Source organism: Mytilus galloprovincialis, chromosome 3 (genome assembly GCF_965363235.1).
Source record: "Mytilus galloprovincialis chromosome 3, xbMytGall1.hap1.1, whole genome shotgun sequence".
In the NCBI taxonomy this organism is placed as follows: domain Eukaryota; kingdom Metazoa; phylum Mollusca; class Bivalvia; order Mytilida; family Mytilidae; genus Mytilus; species Mytilus galloprovincialis.
In genome coordinates, this window is record NC_134840.1 from 98,007,041 (window position 1) to 98,030,406 (window position 23,366).

At 33.7% G+C, this 23,366-nt stretch overlaps 1 protein-coding gene across 3 annotated transcripts; it reads right to left on the minus strand.

The window, feature by feature from the left end:
• Positions 1–3,530: 3,530 nt before the first annotated feature.
• On the minus strand, positions 3,531–16,086 carry LOC143069504 (heat shock protein HSP 90-alpha-like). 3 transcript variants are annotated; one of them, XM_076244183.1, is made up of 10 exons: positions 15,985–16,086; positions 10,976–11,055; positions 9,630–10,146; positions 9,023–9,237; positions 8,213–8,437; positions 6,774–7,130; positions 6,274–6,421; positions 5,491–5,759; positions 4,497–4,830; positions 3,531–3,902 (listed from the first exon to the last, which is right to left on the minus strand). In XM_076244183.1, exons 3-10 carry the CDS (start codon positions 10,144–10,146, stop codon positions 3,799–3,801), a joined length of 2,169 nt encoding a protein of 722 aa, XP_076100298.1. In that variant the 5' UTR covers positions 10,976–11,055; positions 15,985–16,086; the 3' UTR covers positions 3,531–3,798. The 3 variants fall into 3 exon arrangements, with proteins under 3 accessions (XP_076100298.1, XP_076100299.1, XP_076100300.1); XM_076244184.1 differs by lacking the exon at positions 15,985–16,086 and adding an exon at positions 11,255–11,288; XM_076244185.1 differs by lacking the exon at positions 15,985–16,086 and adding an exon at positions 11,196–11,266.
• Between the last annotated feature and the right edge of the window lie 7,280 nt (positions 16,087–23,366).

Here is a 23,366-nt window from a genome sequence, read left to right on the forward strand (position 1 = left end):
AACAGACCAAAACACAAAAAATTAACTATAACCACTGAACCATGAAAATGAGGTCAAGGTCAGATGACACCTGCCAGTTGGACATGTACACCTTACAGTCCTTCCATACACCGAATATACAAGCCCTATTGCTTATAGTATCTGAGATACGGACTTGACCACCAAAACTTAACCTTGTTCACTGATCCATGAAATGAGGTCGAGGTCAAGTGAAACTGTCCGACAGACATGAGGACCTTGCAAGGTACGCACATATCAAATATAGTTATCCTATTACTTATAATAAGACAGAATTCAACATTACAAAAAATCTGAACTTTTTTTCAAGTGGTCACTGAACCATGAAAATGAGGTCAAGGACATTGGACATGTGACTGACGGAAACTTCGTAACATGAGACATCTATATACAAAGTATGAAGCATCCAGGTCTTCCACCTTCTAAAATATAAAGCTTTTAAGAAGTTAGCTAACACCGCCGCCGTAGCCGCCGGATCACTATCCCTATGTCGAGCTTTCTGCAACAAAAGTTGCAGGCTCGACAAAAATCAGAGCTGAATAGCTGAGGGGAAAAACGGCCCTTGTTTCTATTTCATTTTTTTTTTTTGGGGGGGGTATCTTTTGATAGTCTTCATGTAAAGAATGAAAAAAAAGAACAGCTAGAACATGTGGAAGGTTGACACTATTGGAATCAATTGTTGTTTAATGTAATTTCGTTTCTTTAGTTTAGGATTCAATTTAGACCAATGGAAGAGATCTGCATCTTCTAAATCTAAACATTCAATTAAAGTTGATAGTTAATTATCTAAAATTCAACTAGTTGAATTCTGTCATTTAACAACAACTACAATTATTTTTGAAATCTTAATAGTGTACGACTGAACTGCAGGCTAGGGCCATTTTCCATTTTTTTGTGACAGTAAAAATATTTTTAATTTTTTTCTTAAGAAAGTTAGGACTGAAAAATCTATTCAGTTTTAAATTTCCATTGGTAAAGTTCCCAGTTACATCTCTCATCACAGGGATACAGGTACTAATAAAAATAACAATATGATTGATGTAAGCTGTGTGAAGCTTGTTTCCAAATCCTACATTTTGAAATATTTGTAAAATTCATGAATAAAATAGGTTTAAACTACAAAATGCAACATTTGTAATTTTTATTGTAACTTTACAATGATTATGTTGGTACACAAAATTTAGTTTTAATGGAAGACTACTTATCCTATACTAAATGTCACATTTTAAGTGTTTATTTTAGTGGATAATTAGGTCATAAATTGAGGTGCTCCTGAATTGGAGGAAGATTCTCAAAACAGTTTTTCAGAAAAAAATGGAAAAGATCGTTTCTCTCCCCGATTTCATGTAGCACTTTGGACTTCCTGTTTACTTTGAAAGTTGTTGACCTACAAATTTAAGTATTGCATGTTGATGTTTGAATCATCTACAGCAAACATCATTATGTTTAAATTTAACAAATACTATTTTTTAATAAGTGCACAATCTTTGAGAATGATTCAAATAACCAGTGAAGGATATCCCTGCTTATGCGAAATGTGGCATTCCAACAATGACGTCACTATAAAATATAATGTAGGTTGGATATATTTAGAATATCTCGTCATACTGATTTTTCCGGATTATAAAAGAAACGTAAATAGTGTAAAGGGGTAAATTCAGTAAAAAATCTCCCATTGACTTTAATGCTAATCTATGTATGAAATTAAATTTATACCTGATTTACCTTTAGAAATTGGAAACTTTCATATAACATTCATGAAAGTACAAATGTAGCCCTATCTTTTGCACTAATAAAAACATAGGGTCATGCGGCATTTTTGGGCACTCACATGGCCTTGTTTACAAACAATGTAGATTCGCACAGAATTCCTAAACTGACCCCCATTACTTTTCAACCCTGTAGTAAAAAAAATTAGTACATTCAGCATTTATTTTTTATTTTTTTTCAACTCTAGTTTTGATCCATCTGCCAAAAAATATTTATTACAAACATTACCAATCAGAAGAGCATATGACTTCAGTGTTATACAGAAAGCTCTCCCCTAAATGGGCGGTCCCTGATGACGTATATTTATTTACTGAATTTACCCCTATAGGAGAGCTCATTATACGATAATTTCGAGAGAAACAGAAGGGAAATGTGTAAAAAAAGTATTTAAAGTCAATTTATTCATTTGTGTCTCCCCATCTCATCATTCTCAGCAAGATTTGTTGGGGGGTTTTCCAACAAAATGAATGATGTGAGGGAATGTCACTCTGGTCAACCCAATTGGGGATTGACGGCTTAAAGCCGTCTTCCCCAAAAATGCAGTAAAATTATCCAAAGTACCTACCCTGGATATTAAACATGCATTTGTTTGCACCTGATGTTTAGTGTATGTGGCTGTCGTTTGTTGATGTGGTTCACAAGTGTTTCATTTTTCTGCTTTTCCACTAGTCATTTTTGGAATCCTTCATGGTTTGCTGTGTAGTGTGAGCAAAGGGTGTATTGAAGACCGTACATGTAATGGTTTATATTTTTACAAATTGTGACTTGATGGAGAGTTGTCTTGTACCACATCTTCTTGTATCTGTTTATGGAACAACCCGAAGGGGAAAGCTCTTAATAGTATCCCAACAGCATGAACAACGAGTCAGAACTTGCTCTTCATTTTAAAAGAAGCTGCAAGGATGGCTCTTCTACAGAGCTAGCTATATAGTTTCACCTGGAAACTCTTTGAATGAGAAATTAATCAAACCAGTGACTACAATCTCATTTAGGACAATTCAAAGAAGTACTTGCAATTGCAAATAAATTGGGAATGTGTTCATGGGACAAAGATTAAACCACCCTTTTGTACAACGTTATAAAGGTACACAGCTACTGAAGAATGGTCAAAGTGCCTCTATCCAAACTTGTAGTTGATCCGAGTTTTGTGCACAAGTTTCACATTTGGTTGAGGTAAACAACGAAAACCAATTTTGGGATGAAGGTAGACAGACATGGGTAATTCCCTCCACTACGGTAAACAGTTACATTAATGACAAATAATTGAGACATCACAAACTATGAACTTCATAAAATTGACTGTATACATCCAATATTTTATAGCTTGGTAATTCTAGAGCCAAAACACCCTAAATATTGAATCGAATCTCCATTGTTGTTGACCGATCTATTTGGGATATTAATTTTTCCACTATAAACTTGACAACAAAAATTCACAAACTTTTTCCCCAATCTTTAACAATAAAATGGAAAATTATTAGTTTCCCTGATGACAACCTTCAGAATTATGACTTCTGAGCATAAGCAACACAACAGGTGCCACATGGAGCAGGACCTGCTTACTTCTCCACTGAGATAACCCCTGGGTTTTGGGTGGGGTTGGTGTTGATGGTGATGTCAGTTATCATCACTTTTAACAGAGAGCAACCTTAAACAATAAGTTGGGCCTTGTTATTCTGGATTTAAGTATAAAGTATAGAATCCCTAAAATCAAGAATGAAATTTAAATCATCTACAATGAACAATTTTTTTAGTATTTTAATAACATTTTTTTCATATAAAAGGATGAACACCACAATGAAAAATGAAGATCACAGACAAAAATGAGTTTTTTCTTAACTGAAACAAAATACATAAATCTTTATCACTAACAAATATTGATTTCAGTGGTCTCGGATGATATTTTTGCGACTTGAATTGTCTTTTCATGCACATGATTTTTCTAAATCAATTAATATGATGAATTATGATGTAAGAATGGCGGGTGTCTTTTCACAACAGTTCTTTTGTTTAGTCAACTTCTTCCATCCGTGATGCATCATCTTCGTCTCCTTCTAATGGTGGCATTTCTTCTGTTGTTGCTTGTTCTACTGGTACATCTTCCTCATCAATTCCTATAACATAAATATAATCCAATTAATATGAATTGCATTAAAGATTTTTTTTTTAATAAGTTTTCATGCAAAAGTAATGAATCTAATTAAAAAGTGGAATCATTTTTTTTATCCTTTTTCTTACCAACTTTTAACCATTTAATTCAATCTTGTGATTGGTAATTTTAATAAATTATAAGTGATAAATATTTATGAATATTCTGCATTCGGTTTCCCTGGATTGTCTTGTCGTATTAATGATACATGTATATTAACAGGTCAAGTCAACAGTTCAGAAGGTAGAACAGAGCGGAAACTATTCCAGAACACTGGATCAGTATTTAAATTATTCCTTTTTGTTAATGTATTTTATATATATATAGAAATACTTATGGCTTTCCTCATTTCATTTTTGATCGGACATTAGTATGCTGATGTGTGAACAAATATCATATATCATATCATAAAGGTTAAGAGGGAATTCTGAAATAACCAATTTGAATCTAGAATTTACAGTACAAGACGATCTTTCCTAATTTATTTCAGATAGCATCAAATTATCAATTTCATAAAAGACCCTGATAAGAACACTTTATTACTGGGTAATAAACTTACCTAAACCAAGTTTGATCATTCTGTGAATTCTGTTGGCATGACTCTGTGGTTCCTCCAGTGAGAATCCTGATGCTAACAAAGAGGTTTCATACAACAACACAACTAAGTCTTTCACAGCTTTGTCATTCTTATCAGCATCCGATTTTTCCTTCAGCGATTTGACAATTGCATGGTCTGGATTAATTTCTAAATGTTTCTTGGCTGCCATGTAACCCATGGTGCTTGTATCTCTCAGAGCTTGGGCTTTCATGATCCTTTCCATGTTAGCTGACCAACCATATTGACTTGTTACAATGCAACAAGGGGAGGTCACCAGTCTGTTGGACACTGTAACCTGAGTGAGAGAGACCAGAATTATTTTTTTTTTTATTCTCAAATATTTTTTTTTAATGTGTGACGACATAATACAGACAACGGCTAGCATTTCCTCTAGCACAGATACTTTCATAGGTATGCAACAAGAGATCATGATTTTGTTTCTGTAGTAGGAAAATTTTAATAGATGCAACTTTTCTGCCATACCTGTAGTTCAGCGAGTTTATATGCATACAATTTGACTGTATAACCTCAAATATTCGTTGGTGCCATTAAGAGCAATACTATATAAATATGATGAAAAAAAAACACACCTTATCTAAATGCCGATGTTTAGACAAACAAACCATGGAAAAACCAGCAAGTTTATGTTTCAATTTTAAAAAGAATGAAAAACCTGTATTCATACAATAAAGGGGATAACATTGGTTAAATTGAGGTCCAAAACATTCCAATAAAATTTCAATATCAATATCAACAATCAAGTACCACAGCTCTGGGATTGGAAAATGGAAAACAGAACATTGAAGTAAGTGGTCCAAATAAATTCAATTAAATGGTTTTCAAAAGCAATTCTCAATCATTGGTGATGGACAGGCATGATGATTCTTATACAGATTCTGTCAACCGACTTATAGTAATGTTCTCAATGATGTATCACCACTAACAGCTTTCTTACCTTCTCTACTTTCTTGTCCAGGATGTCTTTCATTACTTTACACAAGCCTTCAAAAGCAGCTTTATCCTCCTCAAACTTTTTCTTTTCCTCCTCGTCTTCTGGGAGTTCTAGACCCTCTTTGGTTACACTGACCAGATTTTTGCCATCATACTCTTTCAATTGCTGTACAGCATACTCATCAATGGGGTCTATCATGTAAATAACTTCAAGTCCTCGCTTCCTCAGTCTCTCAACAAAGGCAGAGTTCTGAACAACATCTTTGGATTCACCTGTAAATAAATATTCACATTTGAAAACTTCTCATCATACAATATCGGACAACATATAATACCAACCACTGTATCAAAGGACTTTTTGCCAAATTGTGGATATTTGGTTTTCTGTAAATAATATAGTATTAATTAGGTCATTAGTTTTCTTGTTTTGAATTGTTTAACATTTTTCATGTTGGTGTCTTTATGATATCCGACTTTTTATCATTGTTGAATGCAATACAGTGACCTATAATTGCTTTTATCTTCGTTTTACCTATAATTGCTTTTATCTTCGTTTTTTGAACTCTGTCAGAAACTTATCTCATTGGCAATCATACGTAAACTAATTTACAAGGATAATCATGTACTATTTTGTTGAAACTATTCAGTCAATTATTGTTTCCTTACATTTTAAACTTTTACAATTTGAAATTAATTAGCAACTGTATATACTAGAATTTAATGCGACAGTTTTTTCAATATCTGCATTTCCTAAAGTCATTGTATAACAACAATAACTGATCTTTACCTGTGATGTAATAAATCACTTTCTGATTTTCTTTCATTCTGGAAACATATTCTTTGAGTGATGACATTTCTTCTCCAGAACTGGAGGTGAAATATCTTAAATAATCAGCAATCTTCTTTCTGTTTGTGGAATCTTCATGAATTCCAAGCTGAAGATAGAAATAAAGGGGAGCATTAAAAACAAAGGTCACAACACTATTTTAAGGTCATTACCCATACAATTGGCATAAATAACAATATGAATTTTGTAATTTGCCCTTTCCATACAAATCAATTGAAGTGCATTCCAACCCCCCAACCCCCTCATATTTTTTTTTCTGAAACAAGAGATAAATGAAATTAACTTCCATTTAAAAAAAAAAGGGAATATTATGTGTAATAAGCTCAACTACCAGGCAATTTATTCTTGGGTTAAGCTTTTCCTGTATTAAAGCTGTGTGCCACAGGCTAGGCCAAAAGGAGACAACTTGAAAACAGTTACAAAATAACAAAAAAACATACCTTCAGGTTTTTGCCAAAGTGTTCATAAAACTTTTTGTAGTTGTCTTTGTCTTCTGCGATGTCATCAAACAACTCAATACATTTTTTCACCAAGTTCTTTCTGATAACTTTGAGAATTTTACTTTGTTGTAACATCTCTCTGGAAATGTTGAGAGGCAAGTCTTCGGAGTCGACGACACCTTTAACAAAATTGAGATATTCTGGGATGAGGTCTTCACAATTGTCCATGATAAATACTCTCCTTACATACAGCTTGATATTGTTCTTTTTCTTTTTGTTCTCAAACATGTCAAATGGGGCTCTCTTTGGAACAAACAGTAGAGCTCTGAATTCCAACTGTCCTTCTACTGAGAAATGCTGCAACAAAAAATAAAACCAAGAATGTCAATGACCAAAAAATAATGTGTGGACTTCACTTTGAAATAAAAAAATGTAGTTCAGTCAACAACTTATTCTCAGTTATGAATTTCAAGTAGTATTTGGCGAAACCTTTTCAACTTTTGAAATCCAGTGCTGTACAACTTTGTACTTTTTTCACTTTCGATCTTTTATATCTGGGCGTCACTTGTAAGTCCTGTGTGGACAAGGCACGTTTTTGGCGTATTGTATTTTAAACCTGATGCTTTTTGTTATCTATTAATCATGTTTTTCTTTGTCTAATATGTTCTCCTATTTATTTGTATTGTAGTCCTGTAATATTATGTTGTCATTTCAATGTTATATTTAACTTTGCCATTAAAGTGCGAGGTTTGGCATGCCACAAATCCAGGTTCAACCCACCACTTTTATTCCCCTTTAAAAGTGTCCTGTACCAAGTCAGGAAGATGGCCATTGTTATATTATTGTTCGTTTCTGTGTGTGTTGCATTTTAACGTTGAGTCGTTTGTGTTTTCTCTTATTTTTGAGATATTGAGATAAGACGTGGCACGGTACTTGTCTATCCCAAATTCATGTATTTGGTTTTCATGTTATATTTGTTATTCTCGTGGTGTTTTGTCTGATGCTTGGTCCGTTTCTGTGTGTGTTACGTTTCGGTGTTATGTCGTTGTTCTCCTCTTATATTTAATGCGTTTCCCTCGGTTTTAGTTTGTTACCCCGATTTTGTTTTTTGTCCATGGATTTATGAGTTTTGAACAGCCTTTATTTACATGTGAGCTTACTTAAACATACAGGAATTCAAATATTTTTGTATTATATTATATAAATAAATAAGTGGGACAATTGAACAAAAATTCAAAACCATGTACTTGTGAATAGCAGTACTGTATCAATTTGGGTAGCTTTACAACACCTCGACATAAATGGAATGTTTGCACGATATTCTTGGAACTTGAAACCAAAAGACATCTTCATCAACAATTAAGTGAAATAAAAAAAAATTCTATGAGTTAGAGGCTATTTCTACTGGCAATGTAAAAATGACAAGAGATAATACACACCTTGACAGCCAAATGATCCTCCCAATCATTGGTCAGGGATTTGTAGAACTCTCCATACTCCTCTTGTGTAATGTCATCTGGGTTTCTGGTCCAGATTGGTTTCATTTTATTCAATTCTTCATCTTCAGTGTATTTTTCCTTGATTTTCTTCTTTTTCTTCTTATCCTTGTCTTTGTCCTCATCTTCATCATCTTCCTCAAGATCTTCTACTTTTGGTTTGTCATCCTGGAAAGAGGATTCATTTAAATGTTAAAGACTTTAAATAAAGAAATTAAAAAAAATTACAACAATAAACTATAGCATCTGTTCTTAATATATGCAATATAAATTAATAAACACATCAATTTTAATGTGATGGAATTTTACACAACTGTCATACAAGTGAAAGGTCAAGCTAACTAAAAACCAGGTTGAGTGCACTATTTTCTACACAAGAAAATGTCTGTTTCAAGTCAGGAATATGACAGTTGTTTTCCATTTATTTTAGGCCATAAAAAGGAATAGGTTTGTTTGTCCAAATGCTACAATGTACCTACCCAGAAAATAGCTGCCTACTCAAAACTATCTCAATGTTTGGTAGGATTTGGGCAAACCAAAATATTTTAAGTGTGGCCTTACCTATTTAATCAAGCGTTTGATTTTGTCATTTGATAAAGGACTTTCCGATTAAATCGGTTTAGCCATTTTGTAAAATAAGTTTTGAATAAAGTGGAAGAACAGAGAATCATGACTTTATATAATTTTTATAAGTGAAGAGTGAACATTTGTAAATCAATCTATTAATGTAAAACATTTTCCGCATTTCGTTACCTTTTTCTCTTCATCTTCATCTTCTTTCTTCTCCTCTTCTTCATCATCAGATACTTCTTTGTCACGTTCTTTCTCTACCAATAATTTGATTGGATAACCTATGAACTGACTGTGTTTCTTCACAACTTCTTTGATTCTTTTTTCTTCCAAATATTCAGTCTGGTCTTCTTTCATGTAAAGTGTAATCTTGGTACCTCTGCCGACAGACTCACCACCTAGAAATAATATTAAATGATTATGAATATATGAATACAATGGCCAATACGGATCAAGATATCAAGAGTAATTATATTATGACATGTAGTTGTGTGTCCTTTTTCGTTTTAGGTATACTTCAGGGATCATTAAAATTAGGACACAGAGTTTCTCCAAGTTAAAAATTCTGCAATCTTCATTATAGATGTGAATTCTTGAAACCGAATCAGTATCTATTTTCAAATTTTATCCAGCTATTTTTGCTATAATATTCATTGGGGAAAATGCACTTTTTTGAGAGGAAGGTTTTTTAGATTCATTTAAATAATTGTGGCTCAACAAGAGTGAAACTCTTAACTTGTGAAAACATTTCCCCATCAATGAACCCTCATCCGATATCAACTCTCTTTACCTGATACTGTTTTGACTGTAAATGATCCCCCAGCTGCTGATTCCCAGATATATTCCTCATCATCGTTGTTCCTTGTCTGGACAACTACTTTATCAGCAACCAGGTAGGCGGAGTAGAAACCTACACCAAACTGTCCAATCATAGAAATATCAGCTCCAGCTTGAAGAGCCTCCATGAAAGCTTTAGTACCAGACTTGGCAATGGTACCCAGGTTATTTACCAGATCAGCTTTGGTCATTCCAATACCAGTATCAATGATGGTTAGTGTGTTGTTATCCTTGTCTGGTATGATTCTGATTTCCAGATCTTTTCCAAGGTCCAGTTTTGAAGGATCAGTCAAACTTTCATATCTGATCTTATCCAAAGCATCAGATGAGTTGGAGATCAATTCTCTCAAGAAGATTTCTTTGTTAGAATAGAAAGTATTGATGATCAAGCTCATCAGCTGGGCAATTTCTGCCTGGAAGGCAAAAGTTTCAACCTCTCCTTCATCCATAGTTTGTTCTGGTTCTGGCATCTGAAAATTAAATCATTAAAATAACTATAATAACTATATAACTTCAACACACCATTAACATGTTTGCAACAAATTTTTGAAGTAAAGCCAACCTCCCCCGTGTATCATCCAATGAATTGAAAATGAAATATAATTTTTGTATTCATAGCCCCCCTCCCCTTTTTTGTGAAAAAAAATTGAATATATAGGAAATCATTGAAGCCCGACTGGAGCAGCCCCCCTTTTTAGATCAGTGTGGCCCCCCCTTAGGAAAAGATCAGAATCTGCCACTGGTATTACATTTTATATTTTTTTATTTTCCAAAAAAATCAAGACAAGGGTTTTTTATTTTATTGTCAAAAATTGTACTCATTATTTCCATATTGATAATTCCAGAAAGTTCCATTTCATATTTTTCATTTTCCTCTGAAGTATATAAATGGAATTTCAGTTTTTACTCTATATTTATTATTATTAATGGAAATAAAGAGAAAATACAACAACATTGTAATCTTAAAATTATAAATTGTCATGATTGTATATATAAAAAAATAATTTCTAAAATATTTTTTTAATTGAAAGAAAACTTAACAAATTTCCTTTACAGATATTATTAGTTGCCCACATTGCAACTTCAAATTCCTTTGTTGCATTATTTCATGTCCGGCTTAGACAGATGCGATCATGTTTCCACTTTTTTTTTTTATTGTATAGTTAGTCTCTCTCCCCCTTTTTATGTTTCTTTTTTTAATCGTTTTTTTTATAAGAAATATAAACACACAGTAAATATATAAAATGCTTTTAAATTCAATCATTTGACTTATATTTGTTTCTACATGTCTAAACTTACCGTGGCTCAGTGTGGTGTTCCTCACTGTAAAGTTCTTGTACGCCGGTTTTTCTTGTGAAGTTCCTTGTGGCTTGACCACGCTTAAAAAGACAGATATTGTGTAGGAATATGGCGGTGTTAAAAATTTGATAATGATGTTCATGAATAATAATTTAACTCAAAAAATAAATCAATGACAAAAACTTGTGAAATAAATGTTAATTTTAAGAGAAAACTATACTCTTAAGTGATGCTATTTAATATCATGCATGGACTAGTTCACCGGATAGCGTAATTTACCGTAGTTATTCGCCTTCTTCAAGAATTTTCTACGGAAGTGACGTCAAATTCCAGAATATTCGACCTCTTTTTGAAGATTCGGTAAAATCCGTTAGTCATCGATTAAATTCGTGACCAATAGAAAGGAACAAACATAACACGGAATTTTCCGATATTTTCTAAAAACGTAAATCTCATGAATTGAAACCGAAAGTACATTAACAAGAAATAGCTTTTCTAAAAAAGCTTGCCTTTTGTAGATTATTTTGTTGAAAAGGATTTTTTTTTTATTTTAGTGGAGTGACAAATCGGGAAAAGTCGCTATATTTAAAGAGTTTAATGGACCGAAATACCTCACGGCTGAAAATTCACATGAAGATAGAGTAAATAATATGAGGCAGGCATAACCTGTGAATGGGGACGAAGTCTGTATGTATTATTTTCTTAATTCAATCATGTTGATAAAAGAAACCGAAATACCGTACGTAACGTTCCCGATTTTGGTTCTGTTGTTAGGGAATTAGCTGTGACGTTCTTTAAGTTATGACGTCATATTCGATGTAAACAAAAGAAACGCTTTCATCAGGAAACGTAACGTTTTTTTCATATCAAACAATTATTAAAATTGAATTTGTATTGAGATCCAATCTTATGTTTTACTAGACTGGTAAATATAAAAAAAAAAAAATCAAAGTCTCATGCAAACAAGACAGATTTCTGCGCAAATGCGGGAAAACCGGAACAGGAACTAGATCTGAAAAAAAACGTTAACGATTTTGAGCAATCTCCGGCGCAGAGATCACATATCCGTTCCGTTCAATACTTTGTAACACTACACTCAATATTAAGTGCAGTATTGCAAAGCATGTATGGAACGGATATGAACTCTGCGCCGGAGATTGGATTTTGAGTTCATTAGTACAATGAAAAATTCGGGAAATTTTCCCAGATTTTTTTTTTTTTTTTTTCATTGATTTTTCTACCGTAATTGGGGACTTCGTCCCCATATTATACTTTCATTATAGCCCTGTCGTAGAGTTTTCCCACGGTGCAGTTTTTTGTAAAATCGGGTTAAAGTGTGATTTTCGGATTTTTTTCTTTTCAATTTTAAACACGGGAACGCTTATCATTAATTCCCGAATGAAGATATCATAAAAAAAAATGGTATCAGATGAAGGAGTGAAATATCAGCTTTTAAATCAAACTTTAATATTATATGAACATATTCCCGTTTGAATGGTTTCACACTAAAAATTTTGGGGCCCTTTTAGCTTGTTGTTCGGTGTGAGCCAAGGCTCCGTGTTGAAGACCGTACTTTGACCAATAATGCCACGGTTAACTTTTACAAATTATGACCTAGATGGAGAGTTGTCTCAAATAGTAAGGTTAGTTAAGTTACTGCCCTTGTACGCCGTTGGCATGTAGGGCAGTGACGAAGATTTTCCACTTTTGTCGGTCGTTGGCAGCAGAGGCCCGGGCCCCCCCCTTTTTGGGAAAAAATTTGGTTGCTTATATAGGGAATCACTGAAGCGTGACTGGAGCGGGCCCCCTCTTAGGTCAGTCAGTGGGCCCCCACTTATGAAAATTTCTGGATCCGCCACTGGGCAGTTTTCTGTAGTGTGCCCATGTCTGTTGACATTAACTAGCCTCTGCCTCTACAGTTCTTCTCCGTGTCATTTTAGGTCTTCCTCTCTTTCTTTTACCTTCTGGGGTCCAGTGGAGTGATCCCCCTGGCCTTTCCGTAGGACATGCCGAATCCACCTCCCGCGTCTTCTTATTATAGTTGTGGTTATATCTTGTTGTTGGCATCTGATGAAAAGGTTCTCGTTTTATTTTTTTGTGGCCAAAAGATGCGCAGAATCCTTCTCAGACTTTTGGTATGGAATACAGACAGCTTACAAAACAGTAAGGGCCCCCACAAAAATTACTAATGTTACCCATTTAAATGGAAAAAACCATTGCAACGATCTAATCTATATAAAAAAAACTACAAACGAGAAACATTTATGAGCCACATCAACAAACGAAAACCATGTCTGTCGTTGTTTTATAAAAAAAAGAGGTTTCACATCTTCTCAATGTGCTATTGCTCTAGTACAGTACTGATTTATTTAAATACATAAAAACAAACTTCATATACTATAGTGTCCTGAATTCGAACATGAAGATTAATTTTTATAGTTCTAACATACTTTTAAGTTTAAATAATCAGCCTAGAATTTCATCATTTTTTTCATTACATCATGGACCAGGTGCTAACTTTACAGTTCTTATTTCTCCTCTGTTCTTCATGGCATTTTAACAAAACTTTCCCAAAAATATCTTTAAATGTGGCCATATATTATTGCATAGCTAAATCTTAGCTATGAATATTTTTTGTCGATAATTTCCGTAGATAAAGATATTTGTTTCATTCAGGCGCGTAGCTCCCTATACGCTAACACGCAGTTGCGTGCACATCGATTCGGCAAGCAAAAAAAAAAACAAAACAAAAAAAACAAAATAAAAATTTATAAATTAATTATGGTTAAAGGAAACACATATGTTGTCACTTTTTTAATTGATGAACTGTCATTAAATAACGGTAATTCAAAATAAACGTTTTATTGGAGATCATGTAAAAATCGCACAGTGAGTAACTTGTATCTTTTACCAGATTTGAATTTATTATACTCAGTCTAAGACGTGTAGTTTCGGAGCACATTTTACAGAGTACGGCTTATCTGTTTGCGATGCGATGTACCAATCGACCATTAGATTTATCGAAACCCTTTGATATTATTGAAAATATGCGGAGGCGATGTATTCGACAGACTACCAGAGCCAATCACCCTGAAAACACGCCAAAACAGCATTGGAAAGTCTCATTATATTTTGCGTTCACACACGTAGACCATATGATAATGGAATTGGAGAGTAGAGGGTGTCTGGTATTAGAAAATAGCTTCTTTGTGTCGTATCTGCTTCCTCGTGTTGTAGGAAATATAACCAACGAATAATTCTCAACATTGTCTGAGACATACAAAATGACCTGGCATGTATTTGGCGGATAATTTCAATTTGGAGGTCGCTCGATGGAGAACACGTACGCTGGTTTATAACATCTCGCGAGTGCTACAATGCAGATCTATCAGTGTATTAGTCTGTTGAAAACAAATGTACGATCAACAATGAACAACGACAGGTTATCATCGCTAGCATTACTGCATATTGATCGGGATTTCAGTGTGAATGTTGACAAAGTAATAGAGAAGTTCGTTTCTGCTTAGACCCGAAGAGCAGATTTTGGCCAATGTTGAGTAAATTCTGTAATTCAAAAATGTGTTGTTTATGTATTAAATTAACCATGATTTACTCTATTCAGAAGATTCAAGTATTAATAGTTTTACGTTCATAAATTGTTTATAAGCCCTATCTACAGGTAGCTCCTCTTTAAACCGTCCTATGACCGAAAACCGAAAAAAAAAACATTTTTCTGCATTAAAGGGTCCCAAAAATTTTTCGCCTCTCTCCGCTCGGCGATAGTTGCTTGCACATGGTTTTCTTCTAGCTACGCCCCTGTCATTTTCTTACATGTTGCAAGCGAGGGTATGTATCACGTGTGTTGCTGTATAATCTATGGAAGATGCTGATACAGAGGCCAATTAAGAGGGGTCAAGGGGACCTGGTCCTTTTTCTGCATGACCGGAGCGGGTCCCCTCTTAGGCAGTCAGTTGGCCCCCACTTATGAAAATTTCTGGATCCGCCACAGTGATATGCACATGTATGACGCAAACTTTTAGGTTAATGTAGTAGAAAGCCAGGAATAGAAGATGAAAAACATTTTGTAGTTAAAATTTAATTTTATTTTCGAACTATGGAGTACTACCTAATGTGTTTCCCTCGGTTTTATTTTGTAACCGGGATTTGTTTTGATTTGATTTATGACTTTTGGGCAGCAGAATACTACTTTTGCCTTTATCTGTAACATACACGATTTCATTTGTTTTATATAACCTTTGAAGCTTTTATTTTGCTTGTGATAATAGTAAAGCAATATGATCATGATGATTGATTACTGGGTGTTTCAATAAATCACGGCGTCATAAAGCCATGCATACCAAGATGTTGTTGTTTTTTTTTTTAATGAAAACGATTGTGTGATGATACGCATCATTGAGAAGAGAAAAACTCTGGAATCAAGATTGTCCTAGCGACACCAGTAAATCAACAAAAAATATGTTTCATTTCATAATATAATTGGAAATGCCTAGCTAGCCCGGATGAAATTTTAAATTTGTGGATTTATTATGAACACCGTAAACAATTAAATTAAATTAAAATTAATTTGAAGTCGCTCACACATTGAATTGGTTGTATGGTCACACAATCTAATTAAAATATTGATCTCTGATTACGTTATACTACATATTATGGTCCCAGGGGCGGATCCAGCCATTTAAAAAGGGGGGTTCCCAACACAGGACAAAAAAGGAGGGTCCAACTATATGTTCCCATTCAAATGCATTGATCGTCCAAAAAAGAGGGTTCGAACCCCCAGAACAGCTCCCCCCCTTTTTTTTGATCCGCCACTGGGTCCAATGTCGAAAATTAGTACTTTGTTATAGATTGATTCATTACAAGTACATACACAATTTTATTCATTTCATTTATTTATTGAAGGACACAGTCAGAATCAGAAAATATACAACAAAAAAAACAACTTTCAAAAAATCATTGAAACAATATGTTTAGAAAATCTATAAACATACCTTTATTTCAGTACTCCTGACGCTACTATTTCTACAATGATCTTTATTCACAAATACAACTGCGCTTTTTATATATAGTCTATATATACGATTCGAGAATCAAAAGAACATTCTAAATCTAGAAAAATCTATAAATAACGAGAACATTTCTATTTAAGTAACAAGGTGAATTCCACTTTTCTGAAACATAAATATAAACAATGACTTTCACTAGTCTATCCATCTCATCTAGAATATTCTAGCACGATTCATTCACGTTACAGTTTAGGTTAAATAGACAATGTCAGATAAAAGTCAATTAATATCTTCATAATTGTGTACTGCTCTTTATGTCTTTTATGGACCCTATATCTGTTATTTGGAGGGAAAACAATCTATAGTCTGTACTATTAGCAACTCTGACGAGGCCAACGAAAGTCTTTCATATTTCCAATTGTTATTTTATCTTCTTCATTGTACTTTAGGCCACGCTTTTTTGTTGTCTCTCTTTTAAAGCATTGTCATATATTAACTCAGTATCCTTTTCCGTAATCTATTTTTGTCAAGTCGATCCTCATTAGGGGAAAGACCGTTTAACTTTAAAAAAAAAAGGGTGGGTGGGTTATGGTTGTTTTCAAAACAAAACAAAAATTGATCCCCAATTCGATGACAAAAATATATTGTGTGACAAATATAAAATATTCTTAGACAAAAAAAATCATAGACATGCAAACATATCATGCAACAAACGGTCGCCCCTAACCTCCTTTAGCATATTCTGAGCTCGGTTTAATGTTTTTTGTAGGTAACATAACAATTTACCAGATCTTATTTGACCATCTCGGCTACTACTAACTGACATATACACCCAATTTTTTAACTTTGAAAGGTTGTTCTTTATCATCACAATGTCCCCAACCTTACCTGGAGCAAGTGTTGCACTTAATTATTCCACTCCTTAGTTTGTTGACAGTCCTTTTATGTAATTGTAGAACAAGAAGATACTCTTCTCTCTTTGCATATTAATTAAGATGTTTCTGTCCTTTATTCTTTGTCAATAACAATTGTTTAGTACTACTGATTTGATGTAAACATTCTGGATCTGGGAAACCATCTTCGTTATTACTTGGAAAGCCTGTTTTGGGGTTTAGAGTTGAAAATGTGCTGGTGTAAGAGTTATATATGAAATCATGTTATCCCCAACTTATATATACAGGTAACTGTTTCCGATTGAACATTCGGCTAAAAAGTAAAATCACAAAAATACTGAATTCCGAGGAAAATTGAAAAAGGAAAAGTTCCAAAGTAAAAGTTCCTAATCAAATGGCATTACCAAAAGCTCAAACACATCAAAAGGAATGGATATTTGTCATATTTCCTGACTTGGTACACACATTTTCTTACGTAGATAATGGTGGATTAAACCTGGCATTGAGGATCCAAAATGTTGTGCCAAATACGGCTAAGGCAATATATGCCTGGGATAAGAAAATCCTTAGTTTTTCGAAAATTTCAAAGTTTTGTAAACAGGAAATTAATAAAAATGACCACCAGCAGTGGCATCGACCCAGTGGTGTAAATAGTTATCAAAGGTACCAGGGCTAAACCTCTCACGTGTATGACAGTCGCATCTAGTTCCATTATATTGACAGCGAGGTGTGAACAAAACAAAAACATATTAAAATAAAATTGATAAAAATGTCAAAAGTTCTAAGTTGGTTCTAAGAGTTCTACGTTGGTCATTTGTAAGACATAATTTTTCAATTGTTTTCTGTAAACATCGTTCATAAAAATCCACCCATCCCAGATGCTAACTCAACAATGAATTGACACTGTATTCCATTATTTCCCATGTAAGTTTGCACATTTGCCTCTTCTTAGGTATTGTTAGCTTATTCAAACTGGAACTGTTATCTGAAATTGTTTGCTTTTGTTTTCTATAGCGACCTATGAATTTTTGAAAGTCTAGTAAAAACTGTTCTGCTCATATATGTTGCAGTAATTCAAAATGGATGACACTTACCACTAGACATATATAAAATCAAACTAACCCATACTTTTTTTTAATTCTTGTGTGCTTTCACAATAATTGGCCCATAATTGTTCACTCCGGGGTATGTTAATTGGGATATCCCGTTTCTTTGGTATATAGTGATATCCCTTTTCTTTGGTATATAGTGGAGGCATAAATGACATTTTATATAGTTCACTTTCACACCGTTTGCAGATTGTCATTTTCTAAAAACTCTTTTCACTTGCAATTAGGAAAGGATTTGATCTAAATGAGGGGCGAAAGATACCAGAAAGACAGTCAAACTCATAGAAAAAAAAATAAACTGACAACGCCATGGCTAACAAAGAAAAAGACATACAGACAGATAATTGTACATAAGACACAACATAGAAAACAAAAGACTAAGCAACACGAATCCCATCAAGAACTGGGGATGCCGGATCTCAGGTGCTCCGGAAGGGTAAGCAGATCCTGCTCTAAATGTGGAACCCGTCGTGTTGCTCATGTTATTACAAACCCGGTAAATAGTCTAATTCGGTAGGTCACATTCGTGAAAAGGGCAGTGAGATGTAGTTACGACATAATGAACATATTCGATATCATCTGTGAAACCCTTATTCCATAACGGCCAACCAACTCGTGATGACGTCTGTAAAATTTACGAAGGGATGATTTCAACTTCATCATTTTGAACTTTGGTTTAATAGCTTCCTTCTGAACAGTAAAACACTATCAACGAAATCGTAATAGGAAGGATATATACCCGTATGCAGGCACTGTTGTAATGTTGCTACATATATATGGAATGTATACAATTGTGAATCTGGAATCATCTCTATTGTCGTTAAGTTTTCTTTCAACCGACCCTCATTGTAAATTTCTAGATGTAAGTCAAGATATGAGGCAGACTTAACTATCTTTTGTATCCTTTATCTCTTGTTAGATGGGATAGATGCATTCATCATAGTCACCAGATTTAGAATTATTTAATGAGAGAACATCATCTATTTAGCGGAAAGTAAAGTTATAGGATATTGATTACTTCTTATCTTTCTTCCTAAGAAGTTCCCGTATGAAGTCGGCCTCATAATAATAAATAAAGGAACAAGTCGGCACGAAGAGGGGCATTATTGGTTCCCATTGGAATGCCAACGGTCTATTGAAAACACATCCTCCAAACATAACACATATGTTGTCAATCAAGAAATCAAGCATCCTGATAATGTCAGTTGCAGAGAATTTTTTGTTTGAATCAGAGTGATTCTTTACAAAATAGGTTGTATCCCTCCCTAAGACAAGATACTTGTATCTACGTTCTAAAAAAGACATTCTTTTTTATGAAACAAAACAATACCAATAAAATTGAGAATGGAAATGGGGAATGTGTCAAAGTAACAACAACCCGACCATAGAAAAAACAACAGCAGAAGGTCACCAACAGGTCTTCAATGTAGCGAGAAATTCCCGCACCCGGAGGCGTCCTTCAGCTGGCCCATAACAAATATATACTAGTTCAGTGATAATGAACGCCATACTAATTTCCAAATTGTACACAAGAAACTAAAACTGAAATTATACTAGACTAACAAAGGCCAGAGGCTCCTGACTTGGGACAGGCACAAAAATGCGGCGGGGTTAAACATGTTTATGAGATCTCAACCCCCTATACCTCTAGCCAATGTAGAAAAGTAAACGCATAACAATACGCACATTTAAAATTCAGTTCAAGAGAAGTCCGAGTCTGATGTCAGAAGATGTAACCAAAGAAAATAAACAAAATGACAATAATACATAAACTAGATATCATTGAGATGGGAGCCATCTCTGTGGGCCCCGCTGTGAATAATGTGCATTAAAAAATTGTATCTTTACCATAGGACATGGGTTTGTCAACTGAAATCAAAGTTTTTGACCTTGACCTTTGACCTATGAAGTTGTAAATAAATTATGACACACCCTTTGGTGTTGGTTTATAAACATGTCAAGTATAAACTTTGAAATGATAAAGGTTCTCAAGATATAGAGCGGACACGATCTTTACCATAGGACATGGGGTTGTCAACTGAAACCAGTTTTTGACCCTGACCTTTGACCTAGGAAGTTGCACATAAATTATGACACACCCTCGGTGTTGGTTTATATACATGTCAGGTATAAACTTTGAAATGATAACGGTTCTCAAGATATAGAGCGGACACAATCTTTACCATAGGACATGGGGTTGTCAACTGAAACCAAAGTTTTTGACCTTGAACTATGCCCTAGGCAGTCGTTCATAAATTATGACACACCCTCTGGTGTTGGTTCATATACATGTCAAGCATAAACTTTGAAATCATAACGGTTCTCAAGATATAGAGCGGACACGATCTTCACCACAGGACACAGGGTTGTCAACTGAAACCAAAGTTTTTTGACCTTGACCTTTGACCTAGGAAGTTGTACATACATCATGACACGCCCTCTGGTGGTGGTTAATAAACATGTAAAGTATAAAGTATGAAATCATAATTGTTCTCTAGATATGGAGCGGACACAAAGTGTTACGGACGGACGGACGACGGACAGACTGATCACTATAGGGGACCGCCTTTGGCGGGACCCTAATAACAACCGACTACTACCAGTTAACTGACATGCCAGCTCCAGCCTTCAATTAAACTGATTGAAAGATTATGATTTCATCATATGAATATCAGGCACAATCCTTCCCGTTAGGGATTTAGTATCATACCATCATAACATATAGGAGAAGAACATAACCCGTGTCATGCCATCAACTGATTTTTGAATAAATGTGTTTAGTTCCGATGCAAAGACCCTATAAGTGAATCAAAATTAACGTCAAAATGTACAATCTTTAATGACCTGACAACAGTATCGTAATTATATCCCTTCTTAATAAGTCTATTTGAAGGGTTTTTTTTAGTTTCTGAGGTGAATACTGACATTTTTGTGCTTTATAAAGAATATTTCCATAAAAAATTGGATGTGAAATACCTGAACTCTTTCAATATTTCTTTTTATTTGGAATGGGGAATACTTGTGTAAAGTGTAGAAAAGTCAAATGTTTTAATACTATTGCAAGATGAAAGAGTCTTAGATTGTATGTACTCTAAAAGATTTTTTTTTAGTATCCATGCACATCTAATTCATGCCACCTTTAGAAAAGGCATTTTTGATTGCTGATAAAACAGATGTTAATAATTTAGAATGATACAAAATGATACTATAAACGTCTAGGAAAGTAAACTATAGAAAAGGTGGGGTTTTGTTTTTTGTTATTCAGGACCCATGTGTTCAGTTTGCTCCTACGATACTGTTCAAAATTTATGAGGACAAAGATTTAGGGCACATTAATGAGACAGGTCTGTCAGGCCTGTCTGAGTATAAGTTAAGATAAGAATTTTATTAATCTAATCAAGAACCCATACAGGGCCTCATTTTACAATAATATTAATATGACAATATGATTGGAAAAAGCATACCATACTTTAACGTTATGGACAGGATCAGAGGCTGACACAACATGTGTCTTACATAACTATTATATTAAATCTTATAACAATACAAAATTATTTCATATATTTTGTTTACATCTGGATCTTATTTCTAAAACTTTAATAATGTAATTTCCTAGGCACATAAGAGTTGGCCCGTAAATGCTCATTTGTGAACAGCCAGAAACATTTCTTATCCTTAGGTAGTTCTTTAAAATTAGTACAAAAAGTGTTAACTTTATCAGATAATAAATTCCTCTGTTCATTATATAAAGGACAATTTACTGTGAAATGGGTCTCATCTTCAAGAGTTTGATCCATGTGATAAGCAGTGATGACATAGACGTTGAGTTCTCTCTATGTATTTTTTACTATATCTATCTTTCTCAATTCTAAGATCATGAGCACTTATTCTCATTTTACATATAGCTCTTCTTATATTAAAATCGTTAATTGATAAATAAGTCTCCTTTTCAAAGTCAGTCTTGAGGTTGAAGTAATTTTCTAATTTACTATTACCTTGTGATAAGGTTTCAGATCTTTTGATCAACCAAAATGTTTTAAAACTGTTACAAAGTTTACATTTTACAAATTTAATTAATTTATTGATCTTTGTATTTAAATTTTGTATATCAAGTGATTGAAGTACATATTTCATAGATGAATACCAACAATTAATGTTTCCTGCATCATTATGAGTGAATTCTGCATAATCAACTTCAATACACTGACAGTTTACACCTGCACATGGGATATATATTTCCCAACGTATTCGGTATTCAAAAGCTTGCAGCTGATATAGTACTAAGACTTCATTTAACGTCACCTGGGTTTGAGCAGAAAGTTGATGAACCAGATATGTCAACGAACGTCTCATCCTTTTTTCTAAAATAGTTCATCGTAAGGGAGCAAGACTTTGTTGATAAATTTTCCGTTTCAAATTCACAATTAATACACATTCAGTCCAGTCAATCTAGTATAAATTTGACCCTAACCTTGAAGAAATTGCAACAGAAGATTTTCAATAAGAAATTAAAAATGCTGATTTCGAGTTTTCCTCAAGTTAGATTTTATGGGACTTTTTTCTGTATATATTTAATGCTACAGATAAGAACTAAAACATTTCTTGTTGCAATTAGTTTGAGGTTCAAACTTAAGATTGACTGGACCAACAATTGTTTTTTAAGTATAGATTCAGGGTACTGGCGTTTTTTTATCATCTTAATACCATGTAGTATTCTTTTATTTGTTTATGAATTTAACTTACCTTCACTTTTACTGTTTAGTCAGTTTTCTGTGAAATCCATCAACTTGACTCTTTACTTATACATCCTCTTATTGTGCAATTGTGTTATGGTAAATTTTTATATTCTTATCTTTCACTATTACTTATGTGCTTTGTCTGTATGCATTTTTGTGTTACTTTGGTACATATGATGTGGTTCTGTACTTATACATCCCCTCATTATGTTATTGTGCTATGGAAAATTTTGTCTTTCATTGTTGATCATGTGCTTTTGTCTAAATAATACGTTTGTTTGTTACACATTAGTTTGCCAATGTAAGTTACTAATATTATAACACAATGTTGACTAGTGTACTGCTTTAAAAAAAAAAAATATCTATTATGTCTGTTTGTTATGTTTAAACATCATTGTTAATATAATCTCATTGTATATGAATGTCATACAAAAGAGAGGTTTAGCTAGCTATAAAAACAGGTTCAATACAGCATTTTATACATAAGAATTACCTGTACCAAGTCAGGATTATGACAATTGTTATCCATTCGTTTGATGTGTTTGAGCTTTTGATATTGTAATTTGACTATGGACTTTTCCTGTGTTCAGTATTTTTTTGTTCCAAAATAAAATTTTTAGGGAATTGGC